The 24559-nt window shown below is 42.3% G+C and overlaps 1 protein-coding gene across 3 annotated transcripts in view; it reads right to left on the bottom strand.

Moving 5' to 3' along the window:
* cdh8 (cadherin 8) overlaps positions 1–24559 on the bottom strand; it is a 99303-nt gene that overhangs the window by 9851 nt on the left and 64893 nt on the right. For all 3 annotated transcript variants that reach the window (XM_029767082.1, XM_029767080.1, XM_029767081.1), the window contains exons 5-8: positions 18051–18218; positions 17661–17848; positions 13713–13960; positions 2–138 (exon numbers count right to left, since the gene is read on the bottom strand). In XM_029767082.1, coding sequence (XP_029622942.1) covers positions 2–138; positions 13713–13960; positions 17661–17848; positions 18051–18218 — 741 coding nt within the window. The remainder of the gene's footprint in view (position 1; positions 139–13712; positions 13961–17660; positions 17849–18050; positions 18219–24559) is intronic.

Here is a 24559-nt window from a genome sequence, read left to right as displayed (position 1 = left end):
CGGATTTCAGTGGCTGTTACTGTGATGTTGTGCCACATATCTGTCTCTCGGTCCAGTGGTTTGGCCAACGTTATCTTCCCATCGTCTACGTTAACATTGAACTGCCTCTCCAGATCGGTGTGGCGATCAATAAAGTACCTACACAAATAGAGAGAATCATCAGAAGTTCTACATGCAGCACACAGCTAACCGTTCTCAACAATCCCTTGGGTGCACTGACTAATGGAGACGTATCCATCAAGAGGTTCCTGTGGATGAATGTACGAGAAAAGCAGTAGGAAGTCAATAATTATAATCTAAGGATTAATTACAGGCCTCAGATTAGCAGGAGAGGACATTCAAGCACAATACGGTATAGGAGGCTCTTTAAAAACTAAAGTGGACCTGAGTCTGGTTTAGTCTCCAAACAGTGGCTCCTTAATGTCCCCCTCCATACAAATAGGTCATTAGTGAAGTCTGCATGGCCCAGGAGCATCAACACTACCATCCTCCTTAACATTCTCTCCTTTCCTTGTGACTTTACCTTGACCTCGTTTGAAAAACTTCACAGGGGTCAGACTAAGGAGGGGTGGGAAAGTCACAAGATAGACGGGGTACAATGTAATGTTGCGTTTAAATTCAAATCCAAATCAACCATCCTTGTTCACTCTGATCTCCCTGTACTGTGGATTGAAGCAAGACGGAAGAGCATTTCAAGGGCAGCAACCTTATATATAATTCAACAACCTCACCAATAGCAACAACATGATGACACATTGACCATTAAAAAGCCTCGTAAAGCTAATATTTATGTGGATTTCCAAAATCATTGTAACTGTAGAACTGGCTTTGTCACGGTGCATTGTGTGGTGCCAATCCCTCAAACGCTTTCAGAAAGGACACACGTGCACACTTGGCATGTGGAAAACATGTTATTGGCATGGAAAGGGTGTTATTTTGAATGTTTATTTGAATGCATACATTCAATATTTTAACGCATTCATTGCCACACTTGGCATGTGAAAAACATGTTATCAACAAATGTGAATTGCCCTTAATTAAGGCTGCCAGTCAGAAACATCAGTCACCAAGAGCAACAAGGCCTTTAAGGTATATTATATGCATGTGAATGCATACATTCAATAGTTGAATGCTCTCAATGCCACACAGAACATACATGGATATTCCTTTAAACTAAATGTCCCTCCCTCTAAACATAGCCTCTTTCAAAGCAAAATCCAAGTCAAAAGTTTAGCCAATGCCTTGCTTTTTCACTAATCGAATTCCCCAATGGTCTTTGCAATCCTCCTCCACCCACCCTCCCAACCACATCTCCCTTCACACATGACCTTGGGTCTCATCCTATTTCACTGTGGAACTGCTCATCCCTATCAGCACAGACCTGTTGACAGACATGCATTTCTGCATGAGAAAAATGGGAGAAAAAAACAACAATGACAAAATAATAATGAAAACAAAGAGCTTACAGGAAATGAAATAAATAAGCCATTGCCCTAGATTCCAACTGTGGGAGACGTATTGAGCCATGACATTTCAATTTTTTTGATGAAATGGTGTAAATCCTCAGATGGCAGGCAGGAGGTCCAGGAGGACTCCTCCACAGACGCAGAGCACTTTCAAGACAGGCAGACAGTCCAAACCACCTGGGAGAATTCTCCAGGAGACGGAGTGGATTCCAGTCAGGCTTTGACAGCTTCACGTGGAGGGAGACCGACCCTGAAATGTTCTGCCACGTGTCAATCAAACTGACAATGTGATGTGAAAAGAATTAAAGCAAATACAATTATCAGATGTTCCATGCAAGAGATCGGTGCTGACTGTCAAAGGTGTGAGGATGTGTTTGGGAGCGGACCATTGGATGTGAATAATTCAATGTCGGGAAAGGACGACATAAAATAGCACCTGATACTTTCCACTCCTTCAATACCGGAATCAAATTACATTGGACAGCCCTCCCCTAAAAACATATTTCTTATTCAATCATATGACATTTATAACTTTTACACACTGTGTTAATATTATTTTATGTTTAAACACTACATTTACTAAGCTGTTATCTGGGTCACAAAAAGGGATGTTAGAAGTGATAGTTATAATTAGTGTTGGCTATAAGCCATAAAGCCAGTAATATGAGTGTGAGACAGAGAACAAATGCATTCATGACATTTCTGTCTTATATAAGGTCAGTAATTCTATTGGGAGGATCACAGATGTAGAACTAATTTTTCTGTCCTCCGCATGCTAACCAGCTCTTTGTAAGGACATATTTATTCCTGTTTTCCCTGAACATGTCCTGAACTTGTTTTCTACAAGAAAGTCTACTTGACATTACATTTTACATTCATTTTTCATAATCTCTTTTACATGACTCCTTGTATTAACATTTGCAACATGTCAGCTGTCAAGGTAAGTAAATGATGTAGCGGGGCCTGAAGAAAGGCAGACAAGCTTACACAGTCACCTGACAGACCTGGCTCTCATTACCCATAACCTTTTGTAGTCCTATGATCCTCTTCTAAACCCACACCGGGTTCAGTGTTGTGTGCATGTCCCACTCAACTCCGTCAATGCACAAATGTTTCTCTACATGGTATTTTGGGCAACTTCCTAGGTTAGCCATAATGTATTATTAAAAGGCATCATCAATACCAGGTACTGTAATGATACCCTTGATTGGCTCTTACTCTAGCCTACAAGCTATGGTGTAATGCCCAAAGTCTTGAGCATAATGATCATTCAAGATTAAAATCATATTCACAGAGTATGGGAGGACGCTGAAGGAATTGTGTTGCATTTTATGAAGTCCACCTGAAACCTTGGTTGAATGCATAAAGTATAGCTTGAGGGTTGAGGTCTAAGTGAGGAACCAGCCCTAAGCCTTTGAGTCATCCTGGTCAGACTGAGAGACAGTGAGTCATTTCGGTGTGAGGGTGTTTACTCACAACCTGGACTCAGCGGTAGACACAACATAGTAAATAAAAATCTGTTTCCCTCCATTCAGTATGCTTTGTTACATTTCATAAGGTATGTATGCATTTGTAGATGTCCATCATTCATTTCGTATGATAGAGTCCAAATTACAATTTGTATGATATGTTACAAATTGTAATTCGTACAATATTAAGAATTTGCAATACGTTATGATATGTTAACAATTCTAATTTGTTGTTGCTAACGTTTGCTACAGTAGGTGGCTAGGTTGTTAATGCTAACGTTAGCTTGGAGGATAATGTTATCTTGGCTAGGGGTTGGGGTTAAGATTAGGGTTAAGGTTAGGAATTAGGTTAAAAGGTTAAGGTTATGATCAGGGGAAGGGTTAGCAAACAAGCTAGTAGTTGCAAAGTAGCTAAAAAGTAGTAAGTAGTTGCAAAGTTGCTAATTAACAAAAATGCAAAAGTTATCTGTGATGAGATTCAAACGCTAGACGTTTGTGTTTACCTGGCTACATCTTCTCTTTGAGATCAGACTGTTACACAGGCTGCTAAAGCTAACAATGTTCAGCCTATAACCTCTGCGATGGTCACAACATTGCTTATTATCACTCCATAGAGATGGACTCTATCCAAAAGCATTGTATGATAACATTTGTCTGGGCATAAAAACAGGATGAGACTTTCAATGGTTGTCTCTTCATGAGGTCTCTGAAAGACTACATACAAGTTCTATGATGACGCATTACCACATATTCAAAATTACACACAAATAATATAAATAGATAATGAATTGTTAGAAATGATTATGTTACTATAAGAAACTCAAGGAGATAAAATAGAAGACAGTACAGAATAGAAGTTACATTTTATAAAAGCAATACAATAAACTAAACTGTCAATGGCAATATTGTATGTCATGTCAGGTGAAAAGTAAATTGACATACAGGTACATTATATATCTGACACATTGTGAAAACATACAGTGAAAATGCCTTGACTTAAATAAACAGTACAGTTTCCACACTAAGAGGTCAAAATAACACAGAAATTGTGAAAATTATGAAAATGCCCTTTTAGTGTAAAAGCTCTTGAAGAAATAAAACAAAGGTCTACAATTGTATTTGCATACACTACCTGTCAAAAGATTTACAACACCTACTCATTCAAGGGTTTTTATTTATTTGTACTATTTTCTACATTGTAGAATACTAGTGAAGAATTCAACTATGAAATAGCACATATGGAATCACGTAGTAAGCAAAAAAGTGTTAAAGAAATCAAAATATATTTTAGATTTGAGATTCTTCTATTAGCCACCCTTTGCCTTGATGGCAGCTTTGCACACTTTTGGCATACAGTTGAAGTCGGAGGTTTACATAAACTTAGGTTGGAGTCATTAAAACTTGTTTTTCAACCACTCCACAAATTTCTTGTTAACAAACTATAGTTTTGGTAAGTTGGTCAGGACGTCTACTTTGTGCATGACACAAGAAATTTTTCCAACAATTGTTTACAGACAGATTATTTCACTTAAAATTCACTGTATCACAATTCCAGTGGGTCAGAAGTTGACTGTGCCTTTAACCTCTCTTGGGTAGGGGGCAGTATTTTCACATCCGGATGAAAAGCGTGCACAAAGTAAACTGCCTGTTACTCAGGCCCAGAAGCTAGGATATGCATATAGATTTGGATAGAAAACACTCTAAAGTTTCTAAAACTGTTAAATTATATCTGTGAGTATAACAGAACTGATATGGCAGGCGAAACCCCGAGGACAAATCATCCCAAAAAAAAAGAAATTCAGCCTACCACTGTTTTCAATGGCTGTCACTTTTATTATAAGGAGAAATCCTCCCAGATTGCAGTTCCTAGGGCTTCCACTAGATGTCAACAGTCTTGAGAAAGAGTTTCATGCTGGTTTTTGGAAAAATGAGCCAGAAATTGTAGTTTTTCGAGGTGGCTCCCATTTTGGCTGTAGTGTTTCCAAGTGCGTGGAAGAGAGTGCGTTCTTTGGTATTTTTCTCCGGTAAAGACAATAACGATTCTCCATCTTAAATTTGATCATTTATTTACATATTAGGGTACCTAAGGTTTGATTATAAACATTGTTTGACTTGTTTGGAAAAGTTTATTAGTAACATTTGGGATTCATTTTGATGCATTTTGATGGAGGGAAACTGGGTGGATTATTGACTGAAGCGCGCCTGCTAAACTTAGTTTTTATGGATATAATGAAGGACATTATCGAACAAAAGGACCATTTGTGATGTATCTGGGACCTTTCGGAGTGACAACAGAAGAAGATCATCAAAGGTAAGGCATTTATTATATCGCTATTTCTGACTTTCGTGGCGCACCTACCTGGTTGAAATATGTTTTTCATGCTTTTGTATGCGGGACACTATCCTCAGATAATCCCATGGTGTGCTTTCGCCGTAAAGCCTTTTTGAAATCTGAGGCTGGATTAACAAGAAGTTAAGCTTTATTTTGATGGAATACACTTGTGATTTTATGAAAGTTAAATATTTATAATTCTGTAGTTTGAATTTCGCACTCTGCAATTTCACCAGATGTTGGCCAGGTGGGACGCTAACGTCCAACCTGCCCATAAGAAGTTAAACAGCTTGGAAAATTCCAGAAAATGATGTCATGGCTTTAGAAGTTTCTGATAGGCTAATTGACATAATTTGAGTCAATTGGAGGTGTACCTATGGATGTATTTCAAGGCCTACCTTCAAACTCAGTACCTCTTTGCTTGACATCATGGGAAAATGAAAAGAAATCAGCCAAGACCTCAGAAAAAAATGGTAGACCTCCAAAAGTCTGGTTCATCCTTGGAAGCAATTTCCAAAGGCCTGAAGGTACCACGTTCATCTGTACAAACAATAGTACGCAAGTATAAACACCATGGGACCACATATCCATCATAACACTCAGGAAGGAGACACGTTCTGTCTCCTAGAGATGAGCGTGCTTTGGTGCGAAAAGTGCAAATCAATCCCAGAACAACAGCAAAGGACCTTGTGAAGTTGCTGGAGGAAACAGGTATAAAAGTATCTATATCCACAGTAAAATGAGTCCTATATCGATATAACCTGAAAGGCCGCTCAGCAAGGAAGAAGCCACTGCTCCAAAACCGCAACAAAAAAGCCAGACTACGGTTTGCAACTGCACATGGGGACAAAGTTCGTACTTTTTGGAGAAATGTCCTCTGGTCTGATGAAACAAAAATAGAACTGTTTGGTCATAATGACCATCGTTATGTTTGGAGGAAAAAGGGGGAGGATTGCAAGCCGAAGAACACCATCCCAACCGTGATGCACAGGGGTGGCAGCATCATGTTGTGGGGGTGCTTTGCTGCAGGAGGGACTGGTGCACTTCACAAATAGATGGCATCATGAGGATGGAAAATGATGTGGATATATTGAAGCAACATCTCAAGACATCAGTCAGGAAGTTAAAGCTTGGTCGCAAATGGGTCTTCCAAATGGACAATGACCCCAAGCATACTTCCAAAGTTGTGGCAAAATGGGCTTAAGGGCAACAAAGTCAAGGTATTGGAGTGGCCATCACAATGCCCTGACATCAATCCTATAGAAAATTTGTGGGCAGGACGGAAAAAGCGTGTGCAAAAGGCCTACAAACCTGACTCAGTTACACCAGCTCTGTCAGGAGGAATGGGCCAAAATTCACTCAACTTATTATGGGAAGCTTGTGGAAGGCTACCAGAAACATTTGACCCAAGTTAAACAAGTTAAAGGCAATGCTACCAAATACTAATTGAGTGTATGTAAACTTCTGACCCACTGGTCAGGACTTGTGAAAAACTGAGTTTAAATGTATTTGGCTAAGGTAAACTTCCAACTTCAACTATACATACGGATAAATATACTGCTCCCAAAAATAAAGGGAACACTAAAATAACACATCCTAGATCTGAATGAATGAAATAATCTTATTAAATACTTTTTTCTTTACATAGTTGAATGTGCTGACAACAAAATCACACAAAAATAAATCAATGGAAATCCAATTTATCAACCCATGGAGGTCTGGATTTGGAGTCACACTCAAAATTAAAGTGGAAAACAACACTACAGGCTGATCCAACTTTGATGTAATGTCCTTAAAACAAGTCAAAATGAGGCTCATTAGTGTGTGTGGCCTTCACGTGCCTGTATGACCTCCCTACAACGCCTGGGCATGCTCCTGATGAAGTGGCGGATGGTCTCCTGAGGGATCTCCTCCCAGACCTGGACTAAAGCATCCGCCAACTCCTGGACAGTCTGTGGTGCAACGTGGCTTTGGTGGATGGAGCGAGACATGATGTCCCAGATGTGCTCAATTGGATTCAGGTCTGGGGAACGTGCGGGCCAGTCCGTTGCATCAATGCCTTCCTCTTGCAGGAACTGCTGACACACTCCAGCCACATGAGGTCTAGCATTGTCTTGCATTAGGAGGAACCCAGGGCAACCGCACCAGCATATGGTCTCACAAGGGGTCTGAGGATCTCATCTCGGTACCTAATGGCAGTCAGGCTACCTCTGGCGAGCACATGGAGGGCTGTGCGGCCCCCCAAAGAAATGCCACCCCACACCATGACTGACCCACCGCCAAACCGGTCATGCTGGAGGATGTTGCAGGAAGCAGAACGTTCTCCACGGCGTCTCCAGACTCTGTCACATGTGCTGAGTGTGAACCTGCTTTCATCTGTGAAGAGCACAGGGCGCCAGTGGCGAATTTACCAATCTTGGTGTTCTCTGGCAAATGCCAAACGTCCTGCACAGTGTTGGGCTGTAAGCACAACCCCCACCTGTGGACGTCGGGCCCTCATACCACCCTCATGGAGTCTGTTTCTGACCGTTTGAGCAGAAACATGCACATTTGTGGCCTGCTGGAGGTCATTTTGCAGGGCTCTGGCAGTGCTTCTCCTGCTCCTCCTTGCACAAAGGCGGATGTAGCGGTCCTGCTGCTGGGTTGTTGCCCTCCTACAGCCTCCTCCACATCTCCTGATGTACTGGCCTGTCTCCTGGTAGCGCCTCCATGCTCTGGACACTACGCTGACAGACACAGCAAACCTTCTTGCCACAGCTCGCATTGATGTTCCATCCTGGATGAGCTGCACTACCTGAGCCACTTGTGTGGGTTGTAGACTCCGTCTCATGCTACCACTAGAGTGAAAGCACCGCCAGCATTCAAAAGTGACCAAAACATCAGCCAGGAAGCATAGGAACTGAGAAGTGGTCTGTGGTCACCACCTGCAGAACCACTCCTTTATTGGGGGTGTCTTGCTAATTGCCTATAATTTCCACTTGTTGTCTATTCCATTTGCACAACAGCAAGCTCTTTGCTACCTTCTCCTCCCTCCTGAATCCTCCTCCCCCTCCCCCCCTCCTCTCTCTCTGCGGATGACTTCGTCAACCATTTTGAAAAGAAGGCTGATGACATCCGATCCTCGTTTGCTAAGCCAAACGACACCGCTGGTCCTGCTCACACTGCCCTACCCTGTGCTTTGACCTCTTTTTCCCCTCTCTCTCCAGATGAAATCTCGCGTCTCGTGACGGCCGGCCGCCCAACAACCTGCCCACTTGACCCTATCCCCTCCTCTCTTCTCCAGACCATTTCCGGAGACCTTCTCCCCTACCTCACCTCGCTCATCAACTCATCCTTGACCGCTGGCTACGTCCCTTCCGTCTTCAAGAGAGCGAGAGTTGCACCCCTTCTGAAAAAACCTACACTCGATCCCTCCGATATCAACAACTACAGACCAGTATCCCTTCTTTCTTTTCTCTCCAAAACTCTTGAACGTGCCGTCCTTGGCCAGCTCTCCTGCTATCTCTCTCAGAATGACCTTCTTGATCCTAATCAGTCAGGTTTCAAGACTGGGCATTCAACTGAGACTGCTCTTCTCTGTGTCACGGAGGCTCTCCGCACTGCTAAAGCTAACTCTCTCTCCTCTGCTCTCATCCTTCTAGACCTATCTGCTGCCTTTGATACCGTGAACCATCAGATCCTCCTCTCCACCCTCTCCGAGCTGGGCATCTCCGGCGCGGCCCACGCTTGGATTGCGTCCTACCTGACAGGTCGCTCCTACCAGGTGGCGTGGCGAGAATCTGTCTCCGCACCACGTGCTCTCACCACTGGTGTCCCCCAGGGCTCTGTTCTAGGCCCTCTCCTATTCTCACTATACACCAAGTCACTTGGCTCGGTCATATCCTCACATGGTCTCTCCTATCATTGCTACGCAGACGACACACAATTAATCTTCTCCTTTCCCCCTTCTGACAACCAGGTGGCGAATCGCATCTCTGCATGTCTGGCAGACATATCAGTGTGGATGATGGCTCACCACCTCAAGCTGAACCTCGGCAAGACGGAGCTGCTCCTCCTCCCAGGGAAGGACTGCCCGTTCCATGATCTCGCCTTCACGGTTGACAACTCCCTTGTGTCCTCCTCCCAGAGTGCTAAGAACCTTGGCATGACCCTGGACAACACCCTGTCGTTCTCCACTAACATCAAGGCGGTGACCCGATCCTGTAGGTTCATGCTCTACAACATTCGCAGTGTACGACCCTGCCTCACACAGGAAGCGGCGCAGGTCCTAGTCCAGGCACTTGTCATTTCCCGCCTGGATTACTGCAACTCACTGTTGGCTGGTCTCCCTGCCTGTGCCATTAAACCCCTGCAACTCATCCAGAACGCCGCAGCCCGTCTGGTGTTCAACCTTCCCAAGTTCTCTCACGTCACCCCGCTCCTCCGCTCTCTCCACTGGCTTCCAGTTGAAGCTCGCATCCGCTACAAGTCCATGCTGCTTGCCTACGGAGCTGTGAGGGGAACGGCACCTCCGTACCTTCAGGCTCTGATCAGGCCCTACACCCAAACAAGGGCACTGCGTTCATCCACCTCTGGCCTGCTCGCCTCCCTACTTCTGAGGAAGCACAGCTCCCGCTCAGCCCAGTCAAAACTGTTCGCTGCTCTGGCACCCCAATGGTGGAACAAGCTCCCTCACGACGCCAGGACAGCGGAGTCAATCACCACCTTCTGGAGACACCTGAAACCCCACCTCTTTAAGGAATACCTGGGATAGGATAAAGTAATCCTTCTACCCCCCCCCCAAAAGATTTAGATGCACTATTGTAAAGTGGTTGTCCACTGGATATCTTAAGGTGAATGCACCAATTTGTAAGTCGCTCTGGATAAGAGCGTCTGCTAAATGACTTAAATGTAAATGTAAATGTAAAATGTGAAATGTATTGTCAATCAGTGTTGCTTCCTAAGTGGACAGTTTGATTTCACAGAAGTGTGATTGACTTGGAGTTACATTGTGTTTAAGTGTTCCCTTTATTTTTTTGAGCAGTGTACATACATATACACATACATACAAATATATATATACAGTATCTCACAAAAGTGAGTACACCCATCACATTTTTGTAAATATTTGAGCATATCTTTTCATGTGACAACACTGAAGAAATGACACTTTGCTACAATGTAAAGTAGTGAGTGTACAGCTTGTATAACAGTGTAAATTTGCTGTCCCCTCAAAATAACTCAACACACAGCCATTAATGTCTAAACTGCTGGCAACAAAAGTGAGTACACCCCTAAGTGAAAATATCCAAAGCCAGTCCAGCAACTTGTATTTCATGAACATGTGTACATGTAGACAATAGCAGCCCATCCACTTAGCTAGATGTGGCTTGGGAGTGGTTATACCATTTCCTTCACATGACCCATCAATTTAGACAAGTGTGTTGGGTAAGTGTCATTAATAATGATAAAATATTTTTATCTGGACACTTTCTGTTTTTGATATTGCTACTATACAAGTAACCACTTCACTGTACCGTTCACACCTTCTGTAATCCTGTCCATGTGACAAATAAACGTAGATATGATTTGATATAGGGTGTGTTTACCACATGGCTTGACATGTGAATCCTTAAAGAGATGGGTGGGGCTAATGCTTAAGAGGGTGTGAACGATGCTGAATTGGTGCAGACAAAGAAGAGCTCTCCAGTAGTGTACCAAAACATTCAAGGAACATTTTCTCAAAAGTGGGGTACAAGTTTATCAACTTTCAAAGCAGAATTATTTTCCCATTGTTCCTCAACTGCAGTGTATGATATAACATTTTCTAGCTCTGAGTCTCTGCTTTTACCCAATGTAACAAACACAATTTCAAAAGTTGCTACATAAGACTAAATCAAGGCGGTCGGTCACATTTTTACTCCTGAACTTATTTAGGCTTGCCATAACAAAGGCGTTGAATACTTATTGACTCAAGACATTTCAGCTTTTCATTTTTAAAATAATTCGTCAACATTTCTAAAAACATAACTCCACTTTGACATTATGTATTTTATATTGTGTGTAGGCCAGTGACACAAAATCTAAATTTAATTCATTTTAAATTCAGGTCGTAACACAACAAAATGTGGAAAAAGTCAAGGGGTGTCAATAGTTTCTAAAGGTGCTGTAGCCACAATTGGCTTAAAAAGTCAAACGTAACACAATATCTGCCTATTTATTTCCATCAATATTGCCCCTATATATCTGTTAGACATAAGGATATCTGTCTTTTGGGTAGACAGAAAGAGTTTCCCCAAAACCTTCTCAATGAAATGTTAGAAAGTAAACTAGAAAGTAGGCTTAATTATTAAGAATTATTTCATGACTACTTCTATCAATCACGTGTCATGACATAATGCACCAGCAAAAACATCACTTGACCAGCACATTCTCCTCTAAAGGGGTATTACATTCAAAAGGTATCTTCTGATGTGAATTAAGCATTGACATGGACTCACAACATCGTATTTCATTGTTTCTCTATGAATAATTGTAATATTTAGAGTGAAAAACTGAAAAAAATCCCAAACCAGGTAAATTAAAAGTGAGAAAATGGAATTCGGGAAAATACCAAGAGTGTCTATTTGAATGCTAGGAAAATGTTTTATGTTTCATAATTTCAAAGTAGCTCTCATGCTTGAAAAGGTTAAAGGCCCCTGGTCTAGACGATCCTATCTGCCAATCAGGGCAGTGTATGTACCTATATTAACATTTGTGTCAACACAACACAATCAGACTGAGCATTTCAATGGCGGCTCATGGAAACAAATAATAACAAATATTTTGGGAATTATTTTCATGATATAAACACACATAGTGATTTATTAGAAATTAAATAAAATGACTGCAAGGGGCTTTAAAGGTACAGTACATTCAAATCAAATCAAATCACATTTTATTTGTCACGTGCTGAATACAACAGGTGTGGACCTTACAGTGAAATGCTTACTTACAAGCCCTTAACCAACAATGCAGTTTTAAGAAAATACCTAAAAATAGTAAGATTACATCTTGCAGTGGAGCAATTTATCAGTATTGAGAAACAACACAAGATGGCATGAACATCTCAAGCTGTGTAGGAGCCATTCCCTTCCTGCCCCTAAACAGAATGGCTTTACTGTTGAATGCCTTCACTGACATTGGCAGACATGGGAAGCAATGTGACATTAACCACTTACGTGCAGAAAATAATTCATTTTTATCCAGCTCCAAACTCTTACAGCCTCTAAGTAGGTTCCGTAAAGCTTCCTTTAACTCTGATTGCTTGAAAGCTTTCGGACAGCCTTACAAACACTGGCATAATATCCTTCAGCTTCAATTCACTTATCGAAATGTGTAATCTTATCCACAAAATAGTAAATACATAAAGTGCTCTTTCATTTAAAACAGAAAACAAGGAATCCGAAATATGCTTTCAATGAGAAAGTCATGAGGAGAAAAACAACCTAATACATTTTTACAATGAAAAATATGATTCACAAATTTTTATTTATTTATTTTACCGTTATTTTACCAGGTAAGTTGACTGAGAACACATTCTCATTTACAGCAACGACCTGGGGAATAGTTTCAGGGGAGAGGAGGGGGATGAATGAGCCAATTGTAAGCTGGGGATGATTAGACAGCCGTGATGGTATGAGTGCCAAATGCCAGTCTGACATGTCAATATAGTACAATGTAGTACCGTTTAGGACAATTATTTTGATCACTTGGATAGACATGTTCACATAAAAATGAAATTGGGCAGTGCTTATCACACATAGATCAGCAGCATAATATATACCACATGTCAATAAATATGCACAGCACAGTGATAATGAAAAACGTAGTGAAAGTGCAACATAAAAGAGGATTGGGGTCACAGAAGAAGAACTAAAGAGACACCCAAACATGAGAACAGGTTACAATATCTTGGCATGCTTATTTGAAATGTTTTATGAAGATGGAACCAGGTTGAACTCTCCTGCTTTGGCAATAGCCAAATAATGATTACCAGCTTGCACTCTGTTCACCATGAAATTACACAACCTGTTGAGTGTTGTCCGGGGAACGCGGCAAGTCACCGGAGAATTAATGAAATGCCGGGGTGGATGGAGAGAAATTGCCTGTATAACCTATACAAGGTGCCCTTGTGGTATTTCCAAGAATAAGTCACACAACTGAAACGCAGCAGGCAAAGTCATCATGAAGAGAAGTCTCCCTGTGCTGTGCTTTCAAGTTTACCACATTGTGGTCCTTAGGAAACCAGGGCAGCCGTCGCCTCACATTTCACCTCCAAAGGAACATGCACAGAGCAAGTGGCAAGACTATGTTTTTAAATATATATGATTCCATGGCACACTGCAGTCCTTATATGGGTGTGTAAACAATAAGGTAAACAAGTGTTTGGTGAAACGAGGTTGTGAATAACATCTTGTTTCTTACCTGACCAGACTGCCAGTGACATCAGGATCGCGGGCTGTGACCGTTCCTACAACCGTGTTGATGGGGGCATTCTCATCCACCTGCAGGACAAATGTGGGCTTGGAGAAGACGGGGGGTTCATCTGAATCTTCCACTGCAATCTTCACCGTGGCTGTATCCTTGAAGGGGGCGCCGCTGTTGGGATCAAATCGAATGTTGGCCGCCTCCACCTTCAGTGTGTATGACTTTTTAGTCTCGAAGTTCAGGGGCTGTACAGAATGACAGAAACACATGCCTTTCACTGATGTCCAAAGCAACAGGGAAAAATGCACCCGATGTGGATGGAGAAGAGTCTGAAGCATTTCTGAGTTGAAATTCAACAGTGTGATCTCTGATCCTATCAAAACATGTAGGGAAATAATCCAAGCACAGGGTGGAACAACATTTGTAATTATTAGCAATAACCACAATCTCACCTCAAGTAATCCATGTGTTGGCAATTTGTTTTGTGACATCTGCTCTAGGATAGAATAAGGCTGTAAATAAAATTAATCTAATCTGATATCACACCGATCTGGTTCAAATGTGTTAGGCAATAAAGAAAATAATGTTATTTGTAGGTTTGTGCTACCTGAAAATATAATTTTGTGGCCGTGCATTACCATGACGATAACACTGTTATAAGATTATTGCCAGCAATCATTTGAAGGATAGCAATTATTGAGGCATTATCATCACATGAATAGAAATTGATGTGTATTCAGGAATTCTAACACAACAATGCAATTTCCTAGGGAGAATTGCGTACCTACTGTATGTGTACTTCAGTGAGAAGAAACATACCCCTTAAATAACAGTTGGTCTCATTCCTATTTCACAAGGACATTGAGAAACAGTCCAGTACTTTTTTACACATGCTCGTCATTGAATATTTGCAACATGTAAAAACATCGCAATTTAAGTCTCTGGCGTCTCTGCAGTCATCCCAGATTTTCACAATTGTATTTTGAATCACCTCTGGCCACTCTTATATACTATTTTGAATGACCTCTGGCCACTCTTATATACTATTTTGAATCACCTCTGGCCACTCTTATATACTATTTTGAATCACCTCTGGCCACTCTTATATACTATTTTGAATCACCTCTTGCCACTCTTATAATAATAGAATAATGGGATCAAGTCACTTCCACACTCCAAAACCAGGATTTATAGGCAAATCAAAACTGGGCCTTGCCGCTTGAGGGGATGTGAGTTGGCTTTGGGAATGAGAGGGGTTCACAGAGGGATCAAAAAATGTATTCCAGCTTTTCACAAAAAAATAAAAAGAATCCAGTGGTCCCCTAGGCTGGGTTAGGCCAGTGTTGGGGCGGTGCCGGCAGCAGGCCCAGCTGTGAGAGAAAAGCAGCTGGGGACGGGGACTGACAGGGGGCTTTGAAGTCCACACGTCTGGCATCAGAGCACCCGTATGGAGAGGGCCCTGCAGCCCATTCTGCCGCGGTCTGAGAAGCTATTTGGACCATTTTCATTATTAACCGCTCTTCCGCTCTCTCCACCTCCCCACCTTCTTCTCCTCCTCCTCTATGTTGAGAGGAGTGAACAGCTGGACCAAGAGCAAACATTGGTTTCAAAGGATTCCAGCCTAATGCCAAGTATAAAGGAGCCCAGGGCTAGAAGTGGACAGGGGTCAATTGTCAGAATTACAGCACTGACAAAGAATGGAATACCACAATAGTTAAACTAACTATTCAGCACTATTTCCTGATCACCTCTATTCTGTTTTTGTATTTGATTTACAACAACAATTAACAAGTCAGACTCCTTACTGCATTGCAGCTAAAATTGTACTTTTAAAATGTAATGCATAATTGACCAAATCTTATAACAAAGCAGTATGTATTTTTTTTCTTCCTCTTAACACTGTATGATTGTTTCAACAAGCGACTCTACCTCGACAGTTTTACCTCAGAATAGAACTTTGACAATAGTATTCATGTTCTCATCCTCTCAAATAATCCTCAATGACATCTGACCTCTCCACTGAGTCAGCCATATTTCAATTGGCCCTCTATGCCACTCTGTCATTACTCATTGTTTTGGGGGAGTTCAATTCATGCAGCACTTGACTCTCTGTAATCCGGAGAGCAGCACTTTGGTTTTTCTATTGATGGAACATACGCTTAGTGAAAGTGTCGGACCGGCTTGTGTTGCTACAGTATGTGCATATGAAGATGGGACAGCTTTTTCACTCCATTTTCCCCATTCTTGTCCCTTGCTGACATCCCCACCTCAGAGCCCTCTTGTGCCATGCTTCAAATTCCCATAAGTCTCAGCATAGGATCTGTATGTATACATATAGGCCATTTAGAGACATCAAAGTTCAGTGCTGACTGGTGGAGGAAGCAGAACTTCCCACTAACATTCCCTGATAGGCCTGAGGGGTGGAAGATAAAAAGCTTAAACCCAAAACAACAAAGCCACTTCTTAGTTTGTGCTTCTGCAGTCGTGTTTAGATCAATATTTTGTAACCTTGCCGCAAAGAATCTTTAATAATTTGCACTTGGTATTTGACAGTAGTTTACAGAACTATTTTTGTTGTTGGGAGTGTCGTGGTGCTATTTGCTCCATTTAATCCTTTGTTCTTCCACATCGGCTAAGAAAAACACCACAAGCTGGTGCAACAGGGCTCTGAAACCAAGATAATGTTGTTCAGAGAAAGGAACGGAAGCAGAAATACCAGTTCCGCTAAAGTAATCTGAACTTCACCATCTGGAGATGTGGAGGTGAGAAGAGAGTAGGCAGTTGATTTCCTGTTTTCACATGCAATCTCATCCATCATGCTATTAGCAATGCAGGCAACAGATTCCAAGCCAAGTACACCGGAATAAAGTGATGAGGCAGAGCCACAGCACTGCTGTCGCTGTGAAATACTAGAGGGAAGTATGTCAAAGGTCTTATTGATCATGTCTAGTTTGTTCTCAAGCTGTCTATTTTGTTTAGTAGAGTATAATCTATTCCAGGCAGATCATCAGAAAAAATATGATTTCATTTCATCCAATAGGAAGTCACAGTGGATGTCCTAACGTAATGTCATTTAGCATCCAAATGCAGTGACTTACAATCACGTTTGAATGATCTATAGCTCTAACTCCAGACATTAAACTAACCACGAGTCAAGACTTGAGCACACATCCATCACTCATGCATACACTTGAATACTTCAGGCCTGAAGTAGCTCCTTCTTCTATCATCGCAGTTCTACGGAAAAATGGTGACACTCCATATTGTTGTGTAATAGTAAATATTTAGATTGCTGGAGGAAAACATGCCATATAATTTGTTTTCCCTTTCGTACATTTAATCATCTACTGAATCAACAGTGTTCATTTGGTAGCTGTTTTTGATATAGTCTTTACAGATCAATTCAATGGCGAAGGTGTATTAAGATGGAGGAATTCAGATATGATGTCTTTGTTTGTGCACTATCCACAGACTTTTTAAACTACGGCGTGTGACATGGTTCAATGTGCCTAGAAATCAGCACAATCACCTTTTTTATTTCTTAAAATTGCCACCGCCTTGGAGCTAGAATTGGGATCATGTATACTGTGCTAATGCCAATACAAAAAAATTGTAACAGAGTGCACTGTACAATACGGCTAACCTAGTAAATTAGACATTTGTGGTAAGTACAGTACATGGGGGGCCGCCATCTTTCTGCATCTTCGCCATTGAAACTGCTTTGCAGTATATATGTAGTACAATAGCATTTTTCCCCCATGGTCAATTTAAATTAAATCAGTCTAGATATACAGCTCTGACCTGTAGCCTGTATGAACGACCTTCCCCCTTTGATACCCCATCTTGCAACCAAATATTTGGTCCTTGTTTAAGTTGAAGCTGTTAAGGAAATCAAGTGGTTGTTTGTGGAATCCTAGAACAGAGCAGTTTGCGTCAGGTCCTTACCTTCTTTAGCCGAAGGATCCCCTCTTGAGTCTGGGCATCTGTAGTGATCTCGAAGACATCCCTCTCATCACCGTCAATGATGTTGTACGTTGATTTGGCGTTCTCTCCAATGTCCCTATCATTTGCCTTTACCTTGCCACCAGGTTTACCAATGCCAAGGTCCTCTGGGATCACAAACTCGTACAGACCTGAAGAATAGGACATCATGATTATTTCACCCTAACAGTAGATGTTGTATCCTTATCTATGCATCTATATAGCTAGTACAATTCTGATTATTTTGGAAATTCATGAAAAAAACATTACACAGCAAAACAACAACAAATACATTCAGATTTACCAATGATGGGTTCTATAGTATATGGAGAGAGAATTGGACATTTTGTTTACTTTTTGAGAACTTCGGCGGGTTATCGTTGACATCTGTTAGTGTGACAGTAACTGTTGTTGTCCCTGACAACCCTCCCATATGACCACCCATGTCTTTTGCTTGAATGACGACCAGGTACTCCTCTCGCATCTCTCGATCCATCCCATGTAAAGCAATTTTAATGATTGCTGAAAGCAAAAAAATTAACACCAAATGTATTGTTATTGCAAAAAATCAACATACACATAAATTAAAAGAATGGGGTATACAAAGGCATTCATAACGCTTGACATGATCGCTTCATTGCACCTTTAAGAGTGTTGCAGGATCGTTCATAACAACCTTTTCTTAAACAGAGGTGTAACTTCTGACAGAATACCTGGAGATACGCTCTGATCCTGTGGATGGCATTGCAAATCAATGTCTTTGTTTGCTGGAGTGTTGTACTGCTGTCTGCAAGTAATTTGTGTTCTGATTGAATGGGAATTATGCTGTCCAGGTGCGTCATGCACCCCGAAAGTCTGAGGGGACACCAAGTATGTGAGGATGGCTGGTGGGTGGAGAATTTAGCATTTCTCAAACACCTGAAACAATTTTCTCCTGCAATCTAGAACCATAATTAATATGCTTAATTTTATGTAAAAAATATGTTTATTTATCTGCATATCTAAGCATACCTCTTGAGCTGTCCGTATCATCCTGACTGGTTTTCTTTAAAAAAACCTTGCCAGCAGGCATGCCAGCTAAGAGAGTTAGACAAGCTAGCTGCTCGAACTTGATTGTGTAAGAACCGACGCTGATGAGAGAAGCAGGTACGGAGAGTTGAACATTTAATGTAGCACAGATATGGAACAGGACAGGAACAGCGTCAGAACCAGGTATACAAAGACAAACGAACATTAATGCAGAAGCGGGGAACAGAGCTGGGGAACAGACAGATACAGGGGAGGTAAAAACATGGGTGATTGAGTCCAGGTGAGTGTAATAAATCGCTAATGCGCGTGACGAGGGAAGCAGGTGTGTGTAATGATGGTGGCAGGAGTGCACAACGCACTTGAGGCCCCAGGGAGGGAAAGCGGGAGCAGGCGTGACAGTACCTCCCCTCTAGGGGCGCCACCCGGCGTCCCACCTGGACGAACCTGAAGGGCCGGCCGAGGCATGGCCGCTGGACCAGCCAGCTGGGGCGTAGTAGCCCAAAGAACCGTCTGAGGCGTAAGTTCTTGGTGAACCGGCTGAGGCGTGGGATCCTGACGATCCGGTTGAAGCGTGCCAGCCTGACAATCCCGCTGGGACGTGGGAGCCTGGTGAGTCGGGTGAGGCATAGATGCCTGGCGAGCCGGCTGAGGCGTAACACCCTGGCGATCCGGCTGAGGCCTGACGTGGGATGGGCGCCTGCCGAGCCAACCGGGGAAAGAAAACATCTCGAGCCAGCTAGGACGTGGAAGCCCGACGAGCTGGCTTAGGCACCCCCAGTTCCATTGGCGGCAGCCTTTGGACCCGACATCACCACCAACCGAAACGCCAGCACTCTCTGATGCTTTGTTTTATGGCTTCTGCATTCTGTAAGAACCGACGCTGATGAGGAGAAGCAGGTACAGAGAGTTGAACATTTAATTTAGCACAGACATGGAACAGGACAGGAACAGCGTCAGAACCGGGTATACAAAGACAAACAAACATTAATGCAGAAGCAGGGAACAGAGCTGGGGAACAGACAGATATAGGGGAGGTAATAACATGGGTGGTTGAGTCCAGGTGAGTGTAATGAATCGCTGATGCGCGTGACGAGGGAAGCAGGTGTGCATAATGATGGTGGCAGGAGTGTGTAATGCAGGGCAGCCCGGCGCCCTCAAGCTCCAGGGAGGGAGAGCGGGAGCAGGCGTGACAGATTGATAGCCTGAAATGGCTTCTTGATAGCTAGTTATGAGGTTGGGATATTGGGAACCTTTCTGGGTTGGCTAAAGCCAATTTCATCAAATTGCTAGGTAGGTAGTATTATTAAAGAGAAGAATAAATATACAGTACCAGTCTAAAGTTTGGACACACCTGCTCATTCAAGGTTTTTTCTTTATGTTGACTATTTTCTACATTGTAGAATAATAATGAAGACATCAAAACTATGAAATAACACATATGGAATCATGTAGTAACCAAAAAAGTGTTAAACAAATCAAAACATTTTTTTAGATTTTAGATTTCTTCAAAGTAGCCACCCTTTGCCTTGATGACAGCTTTAAACACTCTTGACATTCTCTCAGCCAAATCAAATCAAAATTATTTATTTGTCACATGTGCCGAATACAACAAGTGTAGACCTTACCTTGAAATGCTTACTTGCAAGCCCTTAACCAACAGTGCAGTTCAAGAAGAGTTCTTTGGGCTCAACTCCCGTTGACGGGATCATTTGACAACATCCGGTGAAATGGCAGAGCGCCAAATTCAATATATATATTTTTTTATATTTAACCTGTCTGGGCTAGGGGGCAGTATTGAGAATTTTGGAAAAAATATGTTCCCATTTTTAACTGCCTCCTACACCAACTCAGAAGCTAGAATATGCATATTATTGTTCAGGTTTGGATAGAAAACACTCTGAATTTTCTAAAACTGTTTGAATGGTGTCTGTGAGTATAACAGAACTCCTATGGCAGGCAAAAACCTGACAAGGTTTCAAGCAGGAAGTACCCTGTCTGACAAGGAGTCGTGCGTCTTACATCTTTTTATTGAAAAGTAAGGATCTTAGCTGTAACTTGACAATTCCCAGGGCTCCGATAGGCTCTCAGAGCCCGGGAAATAACTGAAGGTTTACGAGGGAGTCTCAGGCTGAAACACATTATCACCTTTTGTAAGTGGCTGCTCCGAGGACCTTTGAATGAGGCGCGTGCACGAGTCGCTTCTGAGGAGAAATTTTATTCGGCTGTTTAGGCTCAATGCATACTCCCGGTCGGAATATTATCACTTATCTACGAGATAACTGGCATAAAAATTGGTTTTAAACAGCGGTTGACATGCTTCGAAGTACGGTAATGGAATATTTAGACATTTTTGACACGCCAATGCGCCATGCGCGGGACCGTGAAGAAGCATTCTGATAGTGTCTAGAACTCACGAACAAAACGTCGCTGTTTGGATATAACGATGGATTATTTGGGACCAAACCAACATTTGTTATTGAAGTAGAAGTCCTGGCAGTGTATTCTGATGAAGAACAAGCAAGGTAAGAACATTTTTCTTATAGGAAATGTGATTTTGGTGGAGGCTGACCTGGGTGGGTATCTAAATAGCTAGCCCTGTAATGCCGGGCTATGTACTTAGATTATTGCAAAATGTGCTTCATCCGAAAAGCTATTTTAAAATCGGACATATCGAGTGCATAGAGGAGTAATGTATCTATAATTCTTAAAATAATTGTTATGCTTTTTGTGAACGTTTATCGTGAGTAATTTAGCAAACTGTTAGTAAATTCCCCGGAAGTTTGCGGGGGTTATGCTTTTTCTGAACGTCACATGCTAATGCAAAAAGCTGTTTTTTGATATAAATATGAACTTGATTGAACAGACATGCATGTATTGTATAACACAATGTCCTAGGTGTGTCATCTGATGAAGATCATCAAAGGTTAGTGCTGCATTTAGCTGTGGTTTGGGTTTATGTGACATGATATGCTAGCTTGAAAAATGGATGTCTGATTTTTTCTGGCTGGGCACTCTGCTGACATAATCTAATGTTTTGCTTTCGTTGTAAAGCCTTTTTGAAATCGGACAGTGGGGTTAGATTAACGAGATTCTTGTCTTTAAATAGCTGTAAAATAGTCATATGTTTGAGAAATTGAAGTAATAGTATTTCTAACGATTCAAAAATCGCGCCACTGGAATTTCAGTAGCTGTTACGTAGGTGGGACGAAATCGTCCCACATACCCCAGAGAGGTTAACTTTCATACATTCACAAGTGCAACACACCAAATTAAAGCTTAACTTAGCCACTGTGTCAGATTTCAAAAAGGCTTTACGGCGAAAGCAAACCATGCGATTATCTTAGGACAGCGCCCAGCATACCAACACATGAAAATCAGATTTCAACCCGCCAGGAGCAACACAAAAGTCAGAAATAACGATTTAATTCATGCCTTACCTTTGAAGAACTTCTTCTGTTGGCACTCCGATATGTCCCATAAACATCACAAATGGTCCTTTTGTTCGATTAATTCCGTCGTTATATTTCCAAAATGTCCATTTATTTGGCATGTTTGATTCAGAAAAACACTGGTTCCAACTCGCCCAGCACGACTACAAAATATCTAATAAATTACCTGTAAACGCTGTCCAAACATTTGAAACAACTTTCCTAATACATCTTTAGGTATTTTTTAACATAATCGATACAATTTAAGACGGGATAAACGGTGTTCAATACCGGATAAAAACAACGTGAAGCGTGTGACCTGAAGCATGCATCAAAACATAAGAGTGCACTAGTCTGGACCCTCGTTCTGAACTGCCGTACTTCTTCATTTCTCTAAAGAAAAACATCAACCAATTTCTGAAGACTGTTGACATCGAGTGTAAGCGATAGGAACTGCAAGCAAGTGCCTTATAAATCTATATACACATAGAAAACCATTGAAAACACTGTCACCTCAACAACAACAAAAAATCCTGTATGGTTTGTCCTCAGGGTTTTGCCTGCCAAACAAGTTCTGTTATACTCACAGACATAATTTAACAGTTTTAGAAACTTCTATCCAAATCTACCAATTATATGCATATCCTAGCTTCTGGGACTGAGTAACAGGCAGTTTACTTTGGGCACGTTTTTCATCCAGACGTCAAAATACTTCCCCCTAGCCCAAAGAAGTTAAGAAAATATTTACCAAATAAGCTAATGTAAAAAATTATAAAAGTAACACAATAAAATAACAATAACGAGGCTATATACAGGGGGTACCATTACCGAGTCAATATGCGGGGGCACAGGTTAGTCGAGGTAATTTGTACATGTAGGTAGGGGTGAAGTGACAACGCAAAGATAATAAAAAGCGATCAGCAGCAGTGTACAAAACCAATGAGGGGGGTCAATGTAAATAGTCCGGTGGCCATTTGATTAATTGTTCAGCAGTCTTGTGGCTTGGGGGTAGAAGCTGTTAAGGAGCCATTTCGGTCCTAGACTTGGCGCTCCGGTACCGCTTGCAGTGTGGTAGCAGAGAAAACAGTCTATGACTTGGGTGACTGGAGTCTCTGACAATATTCTGGGCTTTCCTCTGACACCGCTTATTATGATGTCCTGGGCCATACGCACCAAACTCTGTAGCGCCTTACGGTCAGATGCAGAGCAGCTACCATACCAGGTGATAATGCAACTGGTCAGGATGCTCTCGATGGTGCAGCTGTAGAAATTTTTGAGGATCTGGGGGCCCATGCCAAATCTGTTCAGTCTCCTAAGTGGGAAAAGGCGTTGTCGTGCCCTCTTCACGACTTTCTTGGTGTGTTTGACCAATGATAGTTCGTTGGTGATATGGACACCAAGGAACTTGAAACTCTCGACCCGCTCCATGACCGCCCTGTCAATGTTAATGGGGGCCTGTTTGGCCCGCCTTTTCCTGTAGTCCATGATCAGCTCCTTTGTCTTGCTTACATTGAGGGAGAGGTTGTTGTCCTGGCATCACACTGCTAAGTCTCTGACCTCCTCCCAACAGGTTGTCTCATCGATGTTGGTAATCAGGCATACCACTGTTGTATCGTCGGCAAACTTAATGATGGTGTTGGAGTTGTGTTTGGCCAGTCAGTTGTGGGTGAACAGGGCGTACAGGACAGGACTATATACACACCCCTGAGGGGCCCCAGTGTTGAGGATCAGTGTGGCAGACGTGTTGTTGCCTACCCTTACCACCTGGGGGAGGCCCATCAGGAAGTCCAGGATGCAGTTGCTGAGGGAGGTGTTTAGTCCCAGGGTCCTTAGCTTAGTGATGAGCTTTTTCGGCAGTGTGGTGTTGAACGCTGAGCTGTAGTCAATTAACAACATTCTCAAATAGGAGTTCCTTTTGTCCAGGTGGGAAAGAGCAGTGTGGAGTGCGATTGACATTGCGTCATCTGTGGATCTGTTGGAGCGGTATGCGAATTGGAGTGGGTCTAGGGTATCCGGGAGGATGCTATTGATGTGAGACATGACCAGCCTTTCAAAGCACTTCATGGCTACTGACGTGAGTGCTACGGAGCGGTAATCATTTAGGGTACCTTCGCTTCCTTGGGCACAGTGACTATGGTGGTCTGCTTGAAACAAGCAGGTATTACAGTCAGGTAGAGGTTGAAAATGTCAGTGAAGACACTTGCCAGTTGGTCCGCGCATGCTTTGAGTACACGTCCTGGTAATCAGTCTGGCCCCGCAGCTTTGTGAATGTTGACCTGCTCACATCGGCTACCGAGAGCGTTATCACACAGTCGTCCAGAACAACTTGTGCTCTCATGCATGTTTCAGTGTTGCTTGCCTCAAAGCGAGCATAAAATGCATTTAGCTCGTCTGGTAGGCTTGCGT

This window comes from Salmo trutta, chromosome 12 (assembly GCF_901001165.1).
Source record: "Salmo trutta chromosome 12, fSalTru1.1, whole genome shotgun sequence".
In the NCBI taxonomy this organism is placed as follows: Eukaryota; Metazoa; Chordata; class Actinopteri; order Salmoniformes; family Salmonidae; genus Salmo; species Salmo trutta.
Note: the sequence above shows the minus strand (reverse complement) of the source record. Positions and strands in the feature narration are given on the sequence as shown.